The sequence below is a fragment of the Hippocampus bargibanti genome, linkage group LG16, assembly GCF_051943395.1.
Source record: "Hippocampus bargibanti isolate YZ-2025 linkage group LG16, ASM5194339v1, whole genome shotgun sequence".
NCBI classification, from domain to species: Eukaryota; Metazoa; Chordata; class Actinopteri; order Syngnathiformes; family Syngnathidae; genus Hippocampus; species Hippocampus bargibanti.
In genome coordinates, this window is record NC_142749.1 from 9,593,303 (window position 1) to 9,606,144 (window position 12,842).

A 12,842-nucleotide genomic window follows, 5' to 3' on the forward strand; every position below is an offset into this window, starting at 1 on the left:
ATCCGATAACGAGACTTTACTGTATTTTGCATTTCCACTTGTTCTAGTTATTTTTCTGGGAGGGAACGACCTGCTTGCAAAAAATATCACTCCCAACCCCCCCCAAAAAAAAAAAAAAAAAAAAAAAAAAAGATTTCCAGGTGAGAAGTTCCACTTGCATCAACCAACACAATCGACACATTGAACAAGATGCGGTGGAAGTAACTAAGTACGAGTACAATTTCCATTGAACACTCTAAAGTGGATGGTTGTAACATCTGTGTGCTGCAACTGCTTCAGGATGTCCCCAAAGATAGGAAAGTACATATGTACAAGAAAGATGAGGACAATGTTACAAGATTTAATTTATTAACTATCATACAGTTCACATAAGGCCTTCATCTTCAAACACTCAGTCGGACAAATTTCATGAATTGCTCTTGGTGCGCGGTATGTAAGCTATTTCGCTTGAAGCATTTGTTCTGTCCTCGTGTATATTTTCAAACAGGGAGAGTCTTTCTTTCATCCCACTGCCATGGTAGTGTGTGTGTTTTAAATCATGCATTAAGTGGCCTTGAACCCTTCACAAAAAAAAGGTAAAAAAGTACTTTCAATCACCAAAAAACACACGAGAAATGTTTCCTACTACTGACTTCACTGGTGTCCTCCCCCAGGCCTACAAACATTGACACTGTTTGCCCACTGAATGGCCACACAACCACTGATGTGTTTATAATATATTTCAGTAGGAGGACCAATGTTTAAAAATAATCAATTGTGGTAATTACTAAGTGCCAGTCAAAGATGTTCAGAAAAAAAAGAAATACAGTCAACACAGTGATGAACACATCAACATCCCCCCACCCGTAGGAAACAGAGCTTTGTCTGATAAATTTTAAGGGTAAACAAAAAACATTTAGATCTTCAACAAACACTGTATGATATGCTAAAGTACTTCACGTGTGACGTCGCCATTCAGATTCTTTCTACAATATTGTCAAAGTGGGATTTGCGGTCAATATGGAAAATGGAGGAAATATTAGACATGATAAGCATTTTGTTTTTTGTATATGTGCTAATCAAATATGGCTGCTTTTCTTAATTTGATCCACATTAATCAAATTCCTTCAGCTCAGCCAACAGCTACAAAGAGGACAGAATCTAACGCTATCTTCTGTCAAGCCGAATGAGTGGCGAATAGGAGTCGGTCCGGGATAATGGAACCAATGAAAGTTTTTACATGAGGGGGATCTCATTTGCACTAGAATGCCAGCCAGACTCAACCACTAAACAAATCCGGACAATTCAAATGTAACGCTACACTATCAAAAAGTGCTTCAGGTACGTCTGCGGATATAAAAGAAAACAAACCAAAAAACATTTCATGTAAACAAAGGTTGATCTGCCAGAGCTCCGTTCTGTAGAGGCAATGGGTATGGCTGAACTGTCAAAATTAAAAACACACAATTGAACAAAAGTGAACATTAAAGTGCATCCCTGGATGTGTAAGCCCCACCCCTTATCCCCCACCCCAATACCAACCAAATGAAGACCCCCAATGCCTCCACAAGAGGGCGCAATTATCCACCCTAAAGGACCGAGAGGTTCAACAAATCCAGTGGCAGTACTTTCACAAGCAAGAAAAACAGATAAAAACATGGTGGCCACAAATGTCTTCCAGCAACCCTCAAAATCACCAGCATGAAGTTAGAGGGGGGGGCACACTCGCCCTAGCTAACCGCCCCTCCCCCTGCTATAATTTAGCATGAATGTTTGTATGTTGGCGGTGAGGTTCCAGGGTGCATCCCGGGCACACGAGGCTTCGGCGTCTCACAGTGTTTCCTGCTCAGCGGGGGAGTGATGGGAGTGGGGGTGGGGATGCGCATGCTGGTGCAAGGGTGGGAGCAAGGACTGCAGGGGGGACTGGGGGGTGGTGGGAGGCGACTGCTGCTGCAGCGGGCTGAAATGCGCGCCGGTGTGCGGAGGTGAAGAGCGGTAGCAGGAATAAGCCGAGCTCCCGCCGAGGGTGGTGGTGGGCGAGGCCGGCAGCCCCCCGAGCCCCGTGGGGGAGTCGATGAGCGGCTGGTTGTAGAAGAAGAATGCACACTGGTGGATGAAGATTTCGATGATTGTCTGGTAGGTGCGCGTGGCCGTCAGGGCGTCCATGGTGGTGAAGTCCGGTCGCATGAGCGTCGGCCAGAAGCAGATGGACAAGTTCTCGCTGGTCATCAAGTTCACCCTGCTCAGCTGGCTCACCCTGATAAACACAGAAGGTGGACGGAGGCTATTTTCAGACCGATGACGAAGCAGATTTTTTTCAACGTTTTTTTTTTCATCCTTCTAAACAAATATGCTTCTCAGGCGCAATTTACTTGTGCAAGTGGCTCACGACGTATTTGAAGGCATCATAATTCTCCCTGGGGAACCTCCTCAGGATATCCTTCATTGTGTACAGCCGCTGTTCTCTGTCGGTGATTTCTGCGTTCACATCCGACACGAAGGGTTTAGAATTGCGTCATGCCATTTACAGCATTGATTGGTTTTCAAGAAGCCTCTTTACGCTCATCAGCGTTAAGGCACAGGGAAGATAAAAGTTAAAAGCTACTCCACCCTCTGAGCTCCGACAGGAATCATGCTTTTATGACGGAGACAGAACCCCTCCCTACCCAGCGGTGGTTGCTTACTGAACGCATCCAGTAGGTCCACCTGCAGAGCACAAGGCACCAGGGGCTCAGGCAGCTCGGAAAAGAAGCTCTTTAGGGCTCCAGCCACAGTGTTTATGGAGAAATCTTTCTCCACCAGGTCTAATCCGTGGTCTGCGCAACAGGAGCAGATGTTACGGAGAGGTGAATGAACAATAAGCGGCAATGGGTCAGTGAAGTGAACCATGCCTTTTCTTGGGTTAACTCACCCTGTTCAAACTGCCTTTGCATGCTTTCCATTTCAGACTTGTTCCCACTAACGCGGTACAAACCTTCTGTGTTTAGACCTGAGTGAAGAAAGGGAAGGTGCACACAGATTACCAACATTGTAACATTTAAACAAATCTCCTCAATATTTATTCATAACTCATTCTATATATATATATAGAGAGAGAGAGAGAGAGAGAGAGAGAGAGAGAGAGAGAGAGAGAGAGAGAGAGAGAGAGAGAGAGAGAGAGAGAGAGAGAGAGAGAGAGAGAGAGAGAGAGAGAGAGAGAGAGAGAGAGAGAGAGAGAGATTTCAAAACTCAAGGACACTAGTCACAGGATATTTTTATGCGGGTGAGAGGCGGCAGCCACACTCAACCTATTGTGTATATATATATGTGTATATATGTGTTTAAAATGTGTTCATATGTATATATATATACAGTAAAGTCTCGTTATATCGATATTCAAGGGAGTCCGAAAAAATATCGATATAACCGGGACTATCGATATATCCGACCCTGTTTGCATGTAATTTTCTCGGTGCGTGCATAGAAATAGTATCGATATAACCGGGACTATCGATATATCCGACCCTGTTTGCATGTAATTTTCTCCGTGCGTGCATAGAAATAGTATCGATATAACCGGGACTATCGATATATCCGATATCGATATAACGAGACTTTACTGTATATATATATATATATATATATATATATATATATGTGTCTATAATGTGTGCATATGTGTGTATAATGTGTGTATAGGTGTGCACATGTGTATATAATGTGTGTATAGGTGCATATAATGTGCATATAATGTGTGTATATGTATGTATATACAGTATGTGTATATCAAGGTAACATCCGACTTACGACCGAGTTCTGTTCCGACCAAACGGTCGTAAATCGAAAGGGTCGTAATTCGAAATCCATTCAAAATGTTGAATAGCGACTCGGAGGCAAAATGACACGCAAACTCCCCCCCCCCCTGGTGCCATCACACGGTCAATTGCTGTGCGAGAGTAAGATGCTGGCTGCCTGGCCAAAATTGTCCTACGCGTTGCATTTTTTGCAATTTTTAAAAATAGGGTTTGAAGGTCGTGGGCTGAAGTACGGGTGGTCGTAAGTCGAGCTAGTCATACGCATACGCAGTATATACATATACTGCGTGTATATACATACTGTATATATATATATATATATATACTGTTTATGCGTGTGTGTATATGTATCTCTATGTATATGTATACGTGTGTGTGTGTATATATGTATATGTACAGTATGTGTGTATATATGTATGTACAGTATATGTATGGAGATATATATATATATATATATATATATATAATATATATATATAGTAAAGTCTCGTTATATCGATATTCAAGGGAGTCCGAAAAAATATCGATATAACCGGGACTATCGATATATCCGACCCTGTTTGCATATAATTTTCTCCATGCGTGCATAGAAATAGTATCGATATAACCGGGACTATCGATACATCCGATATCGATATAACGAGACTTTACTGTATATATATATATATATATATATATATATATATATATATATATATATATATATATATGTGTATGTGTGTGTGTGTATATGTATGCGTGTATATCTATCTACCTCTCTGTCTGTCGTTTAATAATCAGAAAAAAAATCATAGCATACATATTTACCAACTGGGCCCAATATATGGCACAGACGCCCACATAGCGCTAAGATACCTCTTTGCTTGTGTCAATCACAACCGCTCTAGTGTTGCACCTACTTGGAGTGTTTACATAATCCAGTGAGCGCATGTTAAGCAGGTAGAAAGAAGTTTGCCCACCTGTGGTCTCAATGAAGCGGACACACTTCTCAATGAAGAGTGGAATTGGTCTATCCGGGGATACCACATTGACTAAAGGCACCCCAAAATAGTTGCTTTCAATGGGCTTGGGGATTGCTGGACGGGGCTTTGGTCTTGATTTCTGGGAGAGACAGAAAGACGAAGTTCCACATCAAAAAATACCAATCACATGAAACTGCTGATTGGATCTAATATCAGAAAAGCAGGAGAAAGAGGTAAAAACACACTTTAGCTGTTCGGCGAAGACTTTTCAGAATATTCCTCTTCTTGGGGTCCTCATTCTCCTCATTGACCAAGCTTTCACCTTTCAGTGTCCCAAAGTCATCTTCCTTGAATTTTGGGAGCGCTCCCATCTCGTCGTCGCTACCTATAAAGCTGCTGCGGAAGCTGCTGAACTTGCCAAGCCGCTTGGAGCGGTCGCGATACAGACGGGGCTTCACGCCCACCGCGGAGAATTTCCTCCTTCGTTCCAGAGAGCTGCTGTCTGCTTCACTGTCAGATCCGTTGCCGTTGGCGTGCATCCTGTTGGAGTTGCGGATGGTGATGATCTTTCCTTGCGTGCTGTCATGCGGTACGGAGTAGATGATCTCGTCATTGTGGGGGCGGGGCTTGCAAACAGCATCCAGAGGTTCTGCGTAGTCTGAGGGGTCGTAGCCAACGTCGCCTCCGGGTACCCAAGTCACGGCAGATGGCAGCGAGCGCCGGTGACCGACCGTGTCCACGTAAGGGTTTCGGCTGATCTTCCGAAAATCGAACGTGACGCCAGGTTTAACTCTTACATGCGGGGGCACCTTGTTGTTGAGTTTGCTCTCAAGGTCTCGAATATCAGTGATAAGTGAGATGTCATTGGAGTCCAGGTCGTGCAAGTGGAATCCCCCGTGGTGAGATGTCAGCGTGCCATCGTAGTACGGGGGTGAAGGTTCCACGTCGTCCTCTGAATCCAGGAACAAGGTGACGGGACTGGGAGAACTGCAACGCGGGGAGTAGATGTTTTCATTTGTGCACGCTTCGGCGACGTTGTCGTACATGTGTGTGGCTTCCACAATGTTCCGCTTCTCCACCACCTCCATTAGGAAGGGATGGAACATCTCTATCCTGTGCAGGCCCCCCACCACGCCCCCAGAACCGCAAATTACACTATTGAAACGACCTTCGATCTCGTGGGCGAGTTCCTCGCCTTGGATCTGCTGCTCCCGGGCGTAGTCGCTCTCCGTCAACTCGGCCTGGCTATCGCCGACCGCCAACAGCTGCACCGGGATGATATCCTGAACCTCGCACAAGAACGCACACAGAGTCTCCAGGGATGATTTTCGGGAAACAGAGTACACAGCAAAATAGCCGTGGACCAACCTGCTCTTCCGTAATGTAAAGGAGGCATGATATGAGAGGACGGATAACTCGATGGCTAGTTTATGTCCAGCGATAGTCTGCTCGAGTAATACAGAAGTGCCGCTGTTTGACATGGGTCTGCAGTGCTGATGCATCAGGAAAGGGGACAGCAGCTGTTCAACGTCGTACGAGTCGCCGCACATTAAGCACATGACAATGCGAAGATCCGCCTCCGGGGCTGGCTGATGAGGAGATTCTCTCAAGCCTGGAGGCTCGGGGAGGAGTGGAGGCGAGTTGCTACTGAACGATGTGCTCCTCCGAATATCCAGAAGGCCCCTGAGCACCTGGTTGATTTGCGACTCGCTGACGTTATGGCCGTATCCGACGCCAGGAGAAGCAGGATCTAAGAAGCTGCACTGAAGTCTCCTTGCAACTTGCTGTCCTTGTGTTATGAGATTTAAGGCGGTTTCTCCACCAACATCCACATAGGAGCCGACACCTCTTTTGGTCACTAAGAGCAGCGACGTCGGCAACTGCGCTAGCTGGCTGTCCCTTCGACCTAATGTCGATTCCCGAAGCCGTTCCAGGCTTTCAATCACGTACGACAGCGATTCTTTTGAATTATACAGACAGAGACATCCATGAGGGGTGAAGGTGGGAGTATGGAAAGAATTCACCGGAAGACGCACGTTTCCCTCAATGGGTCGTAGCGTTAGTTCGTACATTTTACCGTCCAACACGTACCAGTCGTCGTTGGTGCAGAGGGCCCTAATCTCATTGGCGAATTCTCTGGCGAGTCCATCTTTTCCCAGGATGACAAGATTGATTCTGTCAGCCTTTGTATCGCCAAAATGAGCCTTCACATCAAAAAATGGATAACACGTCGGGAAACGGGAAGCTAGGAGTTGTTCGATCTTGGAGTCTCCGCAATGGGGGCTGCTGGGGCAGGTCTCCTTGGTAGGGTGATACACAAAATGGATATGCTTCAATACCAGAGCGTCTCTTTCGGCTGGAAGCTTCTGTAGCGCCTTGAACCTCTGCTCTTCCACCAACACCTCCTGAATGGCCCCCATCTTCTCCTTACTTGGCTTGGCATCCACTTCAAGTTCATAAAACAGCTCTGAATACTCCAGTAAAAGCTCCTGGAAGTCTTCTTTAGCCCGGTCGATGATCTCCTTTTGATGACGGTTGTAAAGGTCCAAATACTCGGGTTCCTCAAGCCACAAGTAGAACTCTTCGTTCATGATAAAGCTGCGAGCCTCCTCCCAGGGTCTTCCAGGTGTGACAAAAGGAGAAGAAGCTAACTTGTGTTTAAACTCCAGCCTCATCTCCGCACGTCTGCATTCGTTACGTAAATGCTCCAGGTGGGTATTAAACAATTCCTCCGCTTCGTCCGTTTCCAGAAGGTCTGACGGGATCCGCTCATCTTCCATGTTGTCGATGTGAGATGTATCCTCCCATGGAGAGTCCTCCAAAACAACGAACCAGTGAGCAAAGTGCTGTTTGGACTCAAGAACCTTCTGTACACCAGACCAACTGAGCTGATCTATCTCATCCAGGTCGGGAACCAAAGAACTAAGTGCAAGGGGAAGTGTGCTTAGGTAGATTTTACGACGACGCTCAATATGTTCCTGCTTCAGACGGTAAACGTGCTGTTGAAATAGCTTCTTGCATTTAGCCGTTCCCTCCAAGAAAACATATTCTTTGTATTCTGGGGAGGTGTTCATGCGTCGACTGGTGTTCAGCCAGGTTTCATTGTGATTCTTCACGATCCGGTTGATTAGCCATTCGTAGCGATCCTTGGCGGAAGCGATTTGCTGACTCTGAAGTTTCAGTGCTTCGAAATAGGGAATAATCTTGGGCTTCCCTCTGCTTTTATCGATAAGCTGAGCCAGAGTGAGGAAGGCGAGGTCCACGTTGATATTTGAACGCGCAGACGTCTCAACAACGGGGAGACTCTTCTTCGTGATGGCAAAGGTATGCGCGTCTTTGATGTAGCGTTCGACTCCTTCGTCGCATTTCGTTAACACTAAGACGATAGGTTTCTTGGTCTTGCTCAGGTGACCGTAAAGGTTTGTGACAAACTTGAGCTGGTCATCAAAGTTGCGGTTCATACCTCGGCTGACATCAACACAGAGAAGGAAACCATCCACCTGCAGCTTGCCTTCGGGCATTTGTTTTTGCTCAAAGTCTTGCTCGAGGCCCAACTGATCTGTGCAGAAGTACATGAGCTTCTCTGCCGACGCCAACTTGGTGGCGGCCGCTCGTTTAATATATGGCTGCATGGCGGTGCTACGATGTGGCTGAAATGTTTGGTCATCAATGAATTCCGTTTGCTCCACGATATGCATTCTGCATTCTGGCCCTTCCTCCAGAAGCCGCGAGACCTCCCCCCAAAACAGAAAGTGATCATTGTTAACCACCCGACCGCCAAAGTCACTGGTGCTCAACACGGATGTGTGGTCCAAGTAGAAGTCATCTGCGCTGGGCCTGACATACCTATTACAAAGGCAGGACTTTCCAACCCCACATTGTCCTTTTTCTTTCTCTGTACCCGACAAACCCACCACAATGAGGTTGTAAATGGGGGAGCGGACATCTTGCTTTTTCGCCATCATGAGCTATCGCCGATCATCCTGCCATAAACGGGCACTATGTGAAAAACGTTTGCTTGAAGGTTTGTCCATAAAGTTGGTGATAGGCTCAAATTTCAGTTCTTGTGCAGGACATCTATTCTGAATTCAAGAAGCAGCACTGTGAAATGTAAAGATGGTGCCTTCCTTCATTCATGCTCTTTCAAAGCCAGGTCCTGGAAGATAAAAAAGGAGGTGAGTATTTCATTACGGTAAATATTTTAAAAGATACAATACAATATAATGCATCGTCTGTGTAAGCTCTCAGTCGTACAGGAGTGGTCCATCGATGAGAAGGTTTCTTCAGCCGTCATCTGTACAATTTTCAAAATTGTACAGATGACGGCTGAAGAAACCTTCTCATCGATGAATATAATGCATCCTAAATTATATAGCACTTTCACAACAGCTGCCGCTGTAACAAAGCGCTTCAAGTAATAGTCAACATAAAGCAAAATAATAAACGCAAAAGTCACCTAAATACATGGACAGTTGTGCAATCTTAACAACGGGGCAAAAAGGTGTCACATTATTTTATTTTTGTTTTTTGTTTTGACTTCAAGATAGCGCGACAAGAGTGGCTGCCTTTACAGCAGCTCTGTATTTTGTTTTTCTATTTCTTCCTTTCCTTTCCTCTTTCATAGCTTTGCTACTGTGAAATGTAAATTTCTCCAGTGTGAGACTAATAAAGGCTAATCCAATCCAACCATTATAGACATTATAGGAGAAAGTGAGTTTTTTTTTAATTTACCATAGCTCTCAACTACTAACTTACCTGTCATTAATACATTGCAATCCTGACTAAATTGTCAGACCACGCAACAACATCATATCATACTAATTTAGAAAGTTTAGCATGGATGGATGGATGGTTTGACAAGATTGGTAAATGCAAGGTTCCATGAAAGGGTCGATGCTTTCTAAATCACACTGTCTGATAATGCTGTAAAATAAAAGGACTCAGAAATATTAATCCTTGTCTGAAATTCTTCCCTCATGAAATGCTTATCCAATGCTAAACATTCATTGTTGATGTGAACGCTTGCTTTGTTGTTACCGAAATCATAATGAATGGTTGCTTTTGCCCACAATTGATTTAGGTTATTATTTCTTGAGTGTGTCATTTGAGTGAGAAAATACCCTGTCAACAAAATAATTCACATATTTTATTTAGGGTGACACAGTGGTGACGAGTTAACAAGTCGGCTTCCAAGTACAAAGGTGAGGGTTTCGTTTCCAACTCCAGTGTTCTTATGTGGACTTTGCGTGTTCTCCCTGTGCTTGTGTGGGTTTTCTCCAGGTATTCCTGTTTCCTCCCACATTCCAAAAACATGCCTGGTAGTTTGCTAGAACTCACTAAATGTGGCCCTTGTTACATTGAGCCAATTTGAAAATGCATGGATGGATATTTTATTCATTCTATCTGTATACTATATCCTCAACTATTTGATGCAATGAAAGAATGAATGAGCTCTTGATTCTGCTCAGTATTTTTGTTATTCGATCAATCTCCTCACAAAAAAAATGGAACTGAAAACATAGCCAGGACATTAATAATTCTGGTCTTATCCATGCTGTACAGATTAATCAACATTTTTCGCCACGTGTGACTTATTGAAATGGTTCATGTTTGATTGAATGTGACTCGTTTGCCAAATGTTCTGCTGCATTACACGGCAAATTTACTTTCGACTTCCATTCCACAGCCAATGTGTACAGCTGGTACTATAATCGGGGAGCTAAAGGCGAATTATCATTGATTGTACCTTGAGGGTGCATGCTCTCTTCTGTACACATACTGTATCTGTGACAGTGATAAACAGTGTGAAGCTACAGGAGCCATTGCAGTAAATCAGAACTGGGCGGACATAGCAAATTACGTACAGAGAAGTAAATAAGATGAGTAGCCTCAGAAGCAATTATTCGCAGTTCACATTCCCAACCGACCCTGGTTTGGCTCAGATATGATCGACTTCGAATATCAGAATATCATTTGTAAACGTTACATATTGCCGTTGATCCTTTTTTTGCAAAGGATTGACACGGGTAGCCAGTCACGGAGGGGCTGCCCACCACGGGCCTGCTTTCTTCTGCTGTCTACATAATGAGATTGCAGACGCATTCCCGAAATCTAGGCTAGTGTGTCTCCGGTGGAACACACAGACGCCGTGTAAAAGGTGCTTTATTTGGCCAGCTGTCTAGTGTGCAACCCACGAGCACTCGCCGGTGCACGAAAGCAACAAATAAGAAGAGGGCGTGCATACCATCGCACGTCTCCCCTTTTTTCTTTTGCAGCATCTGTCAGGCCAGCGTGCCGCAGCCCAGCCTGATGTGCAACCGCATAAAGGCACACAAAACATCATACAACGCATTCGACATACACTTGGTGCACGTGCCATTCATTGTGTGCATTAAAAAGCGCTTAGTTACCCGTGCTTGCCTTCTCCGATTTGGCATCACTTGCTCACTCCGTTGCTGCAATTGAAAAACACTGGAAAGGCAATAAATATCCGCACGCACAAAAATGAGAACAATCCGTTGTTGTTTGAACATACGCTTTTTTTCTTGAGGAAAAAATATCCCGGTGTCCAAAAATAAAATAAAAAAGAATCGTCCAAAGCCGTTTCTTTGCTGGCTTCACCACGTTGCTTGGTTTTCACTCATTACTGTGTCCATTGTTGTGCACATTTTAATGCTGGGCCGGCCGCACACGCCTTACACAAAACGGTCCGGTCGGTTGCAATCGACCAGCCGTTTAGTCTCCGACAAAACATCCAAGGGGCTTTCGGAAATGTTCACGTCCCGCTTTTTGGGAGCAGATCGCGTGTGTGAAAGTGCGATTGGAGGCAGCTTTCCGATAATGGCGGCGGCGGAGGCAGCGGCAGCGGGGGCCCTCCTCCTCCCCGGACCCAGTTCTTCTCTTTTCTTCGGAAGGGGAATGGAGCAATGGATGCAGCAGCAGCGGCGGTGAGAGGGACTCACCCAGCGGCGCCCGCACACTACTACAACACGGCTAGCGAGACACTGGCGTGTTTACTCCATCCAGTATTGTGGGCTGCGTCACTGCAAGGAGAGAGAAAGCATCCTATTTTTTCAACAAGGTAGCTACACACACCATACTTTCACTATTTAAAGCTAACTAATGTATTCTTCACGTATACTTTCTTCATTGGTTACACATATATTACCACCAATGCCCCTTCCCAGTCTAAATATCACTTTAAGTATGCTAGGCAAAGTTGTTCCCCACGGATGTTGTTTGAGTCACCAAATGTTTTATGCATACAGTACTTTCATTTGTCATGTAAGAGTCGATAAAGAAATAAACATCTTCCGTTTTGTAACTCGGTCACTCATTTTTGATTTTATGAAAAAAATATGAGCTAAATTGCTTTGTAAATATGTCTTACACATGGTTATTACCACTGTATACATGTTTTCGACATGTAGTGTATACTGTATATATAGATGCACTGTGTGTATAGGTATACATATGCATATATGTATATATACATATGCATGCAACATTTCTTCATATTATATCCTTTATAGATGCCATCTGAAACGCATGCATCTGAAAAGTAAATCAAGACAACACAAATGCAATTACGTACTTCACATTTAGATTGTGTAATCAATGGTAGCTGAGTCCTTAACCTCTTGTGCATTTACTTTTGTTATTCACGTGAGTGGAAATAGTCAACATAACCCTTCTAATTGTCACTGTTTTGTAATATACATTAATATGTAGTTGAATATCTAGTATTTTTGAACTAGTATTCAAAGCATATACAGTACAGTATATTAGTGCAGTTGCAATATTTGCTCCACAAGCTCAGTAATGTAACTGAGCTTTAAACTAATATAAATTTAGTTGGATGGCCCCAAAAGTTGAATTGCAGTTGAAAATGAATAAAAGATAGACAACTTTGAATTACTACCCATAATTGTCCGATTGCGTTTAATTATTGCGTCATATTGTATGTAGTTATAAATATTAGGTACAGTTTCCGGGTTGAGTGAACGCTGACGCGAGTGGCTGCCGCTGCTTACCCCCAGAAAAAAATATCCTGTGACTGTAAAGTGTCCTTCAGAGTTTTGAAAGGCGCTTATAAATGAAATGTATT

At 44.2% G+C, this 12,842-nt stretch overlaps 1 protein-coding gene across 1 annotated transcript; it reads right to left on the reverse strand.

Moving 5' to 3' along the window:
- Positions 1-1,757: 1,757 nt before the first annotated feature.
- On the reverse strand, positions 1,758-11,811 carry arhgap35b (Rho GTPase activating protein 35b). The gene is made up of 7 exons (XM_089017783.1): positions 11,146-11,811; positions 4,981-8,891; positions 4,733-4,874; positions 2,891-2,968; positions 2,664-2,795; positions 2,352-2,457; positions 1,758-2,236 (listed from the first exon to the last, which is right to left on the reverse strand). Exons 2-7 carry the CDS (start codon positions 8,698-8,700, stop codon positions 1,810-1,812), a joined length of 4,605 nt encoding a protein of 1,534 aa, XP_088873909.1. The 5' UTR covers positions 8,701-8,891; positions 11,146-11,811; the 3' UTR covers positions 1,758-1,809.
- Between the last annotated feature and the right edge of the window lie 1,031 nt (positions 11,812-12,842).

Coding starts and splice junctions, on each gene's coding strand:
- arhgap35b (XM_089017783.1), bottom strand. CDS start 8,700: ATGATGGCGAAAAAGCAAGATGTCCGCTCCCCCATTTACAACCTCATT. Junction 2,458..2,663: donor GGACCTACTGGATGCGTTCA/GTAAGCAACCAC, acceptor ATGTGAACGCAG/AAATCACCGACAGAGAACAG. Junction 2,237..2,351: donor GTCGTGAGCCACTTGCACAA/GTAAATTGCGCC, acceptor TGTGTTTATCAG/GGTGAGCCAGCTGAGCAGGG.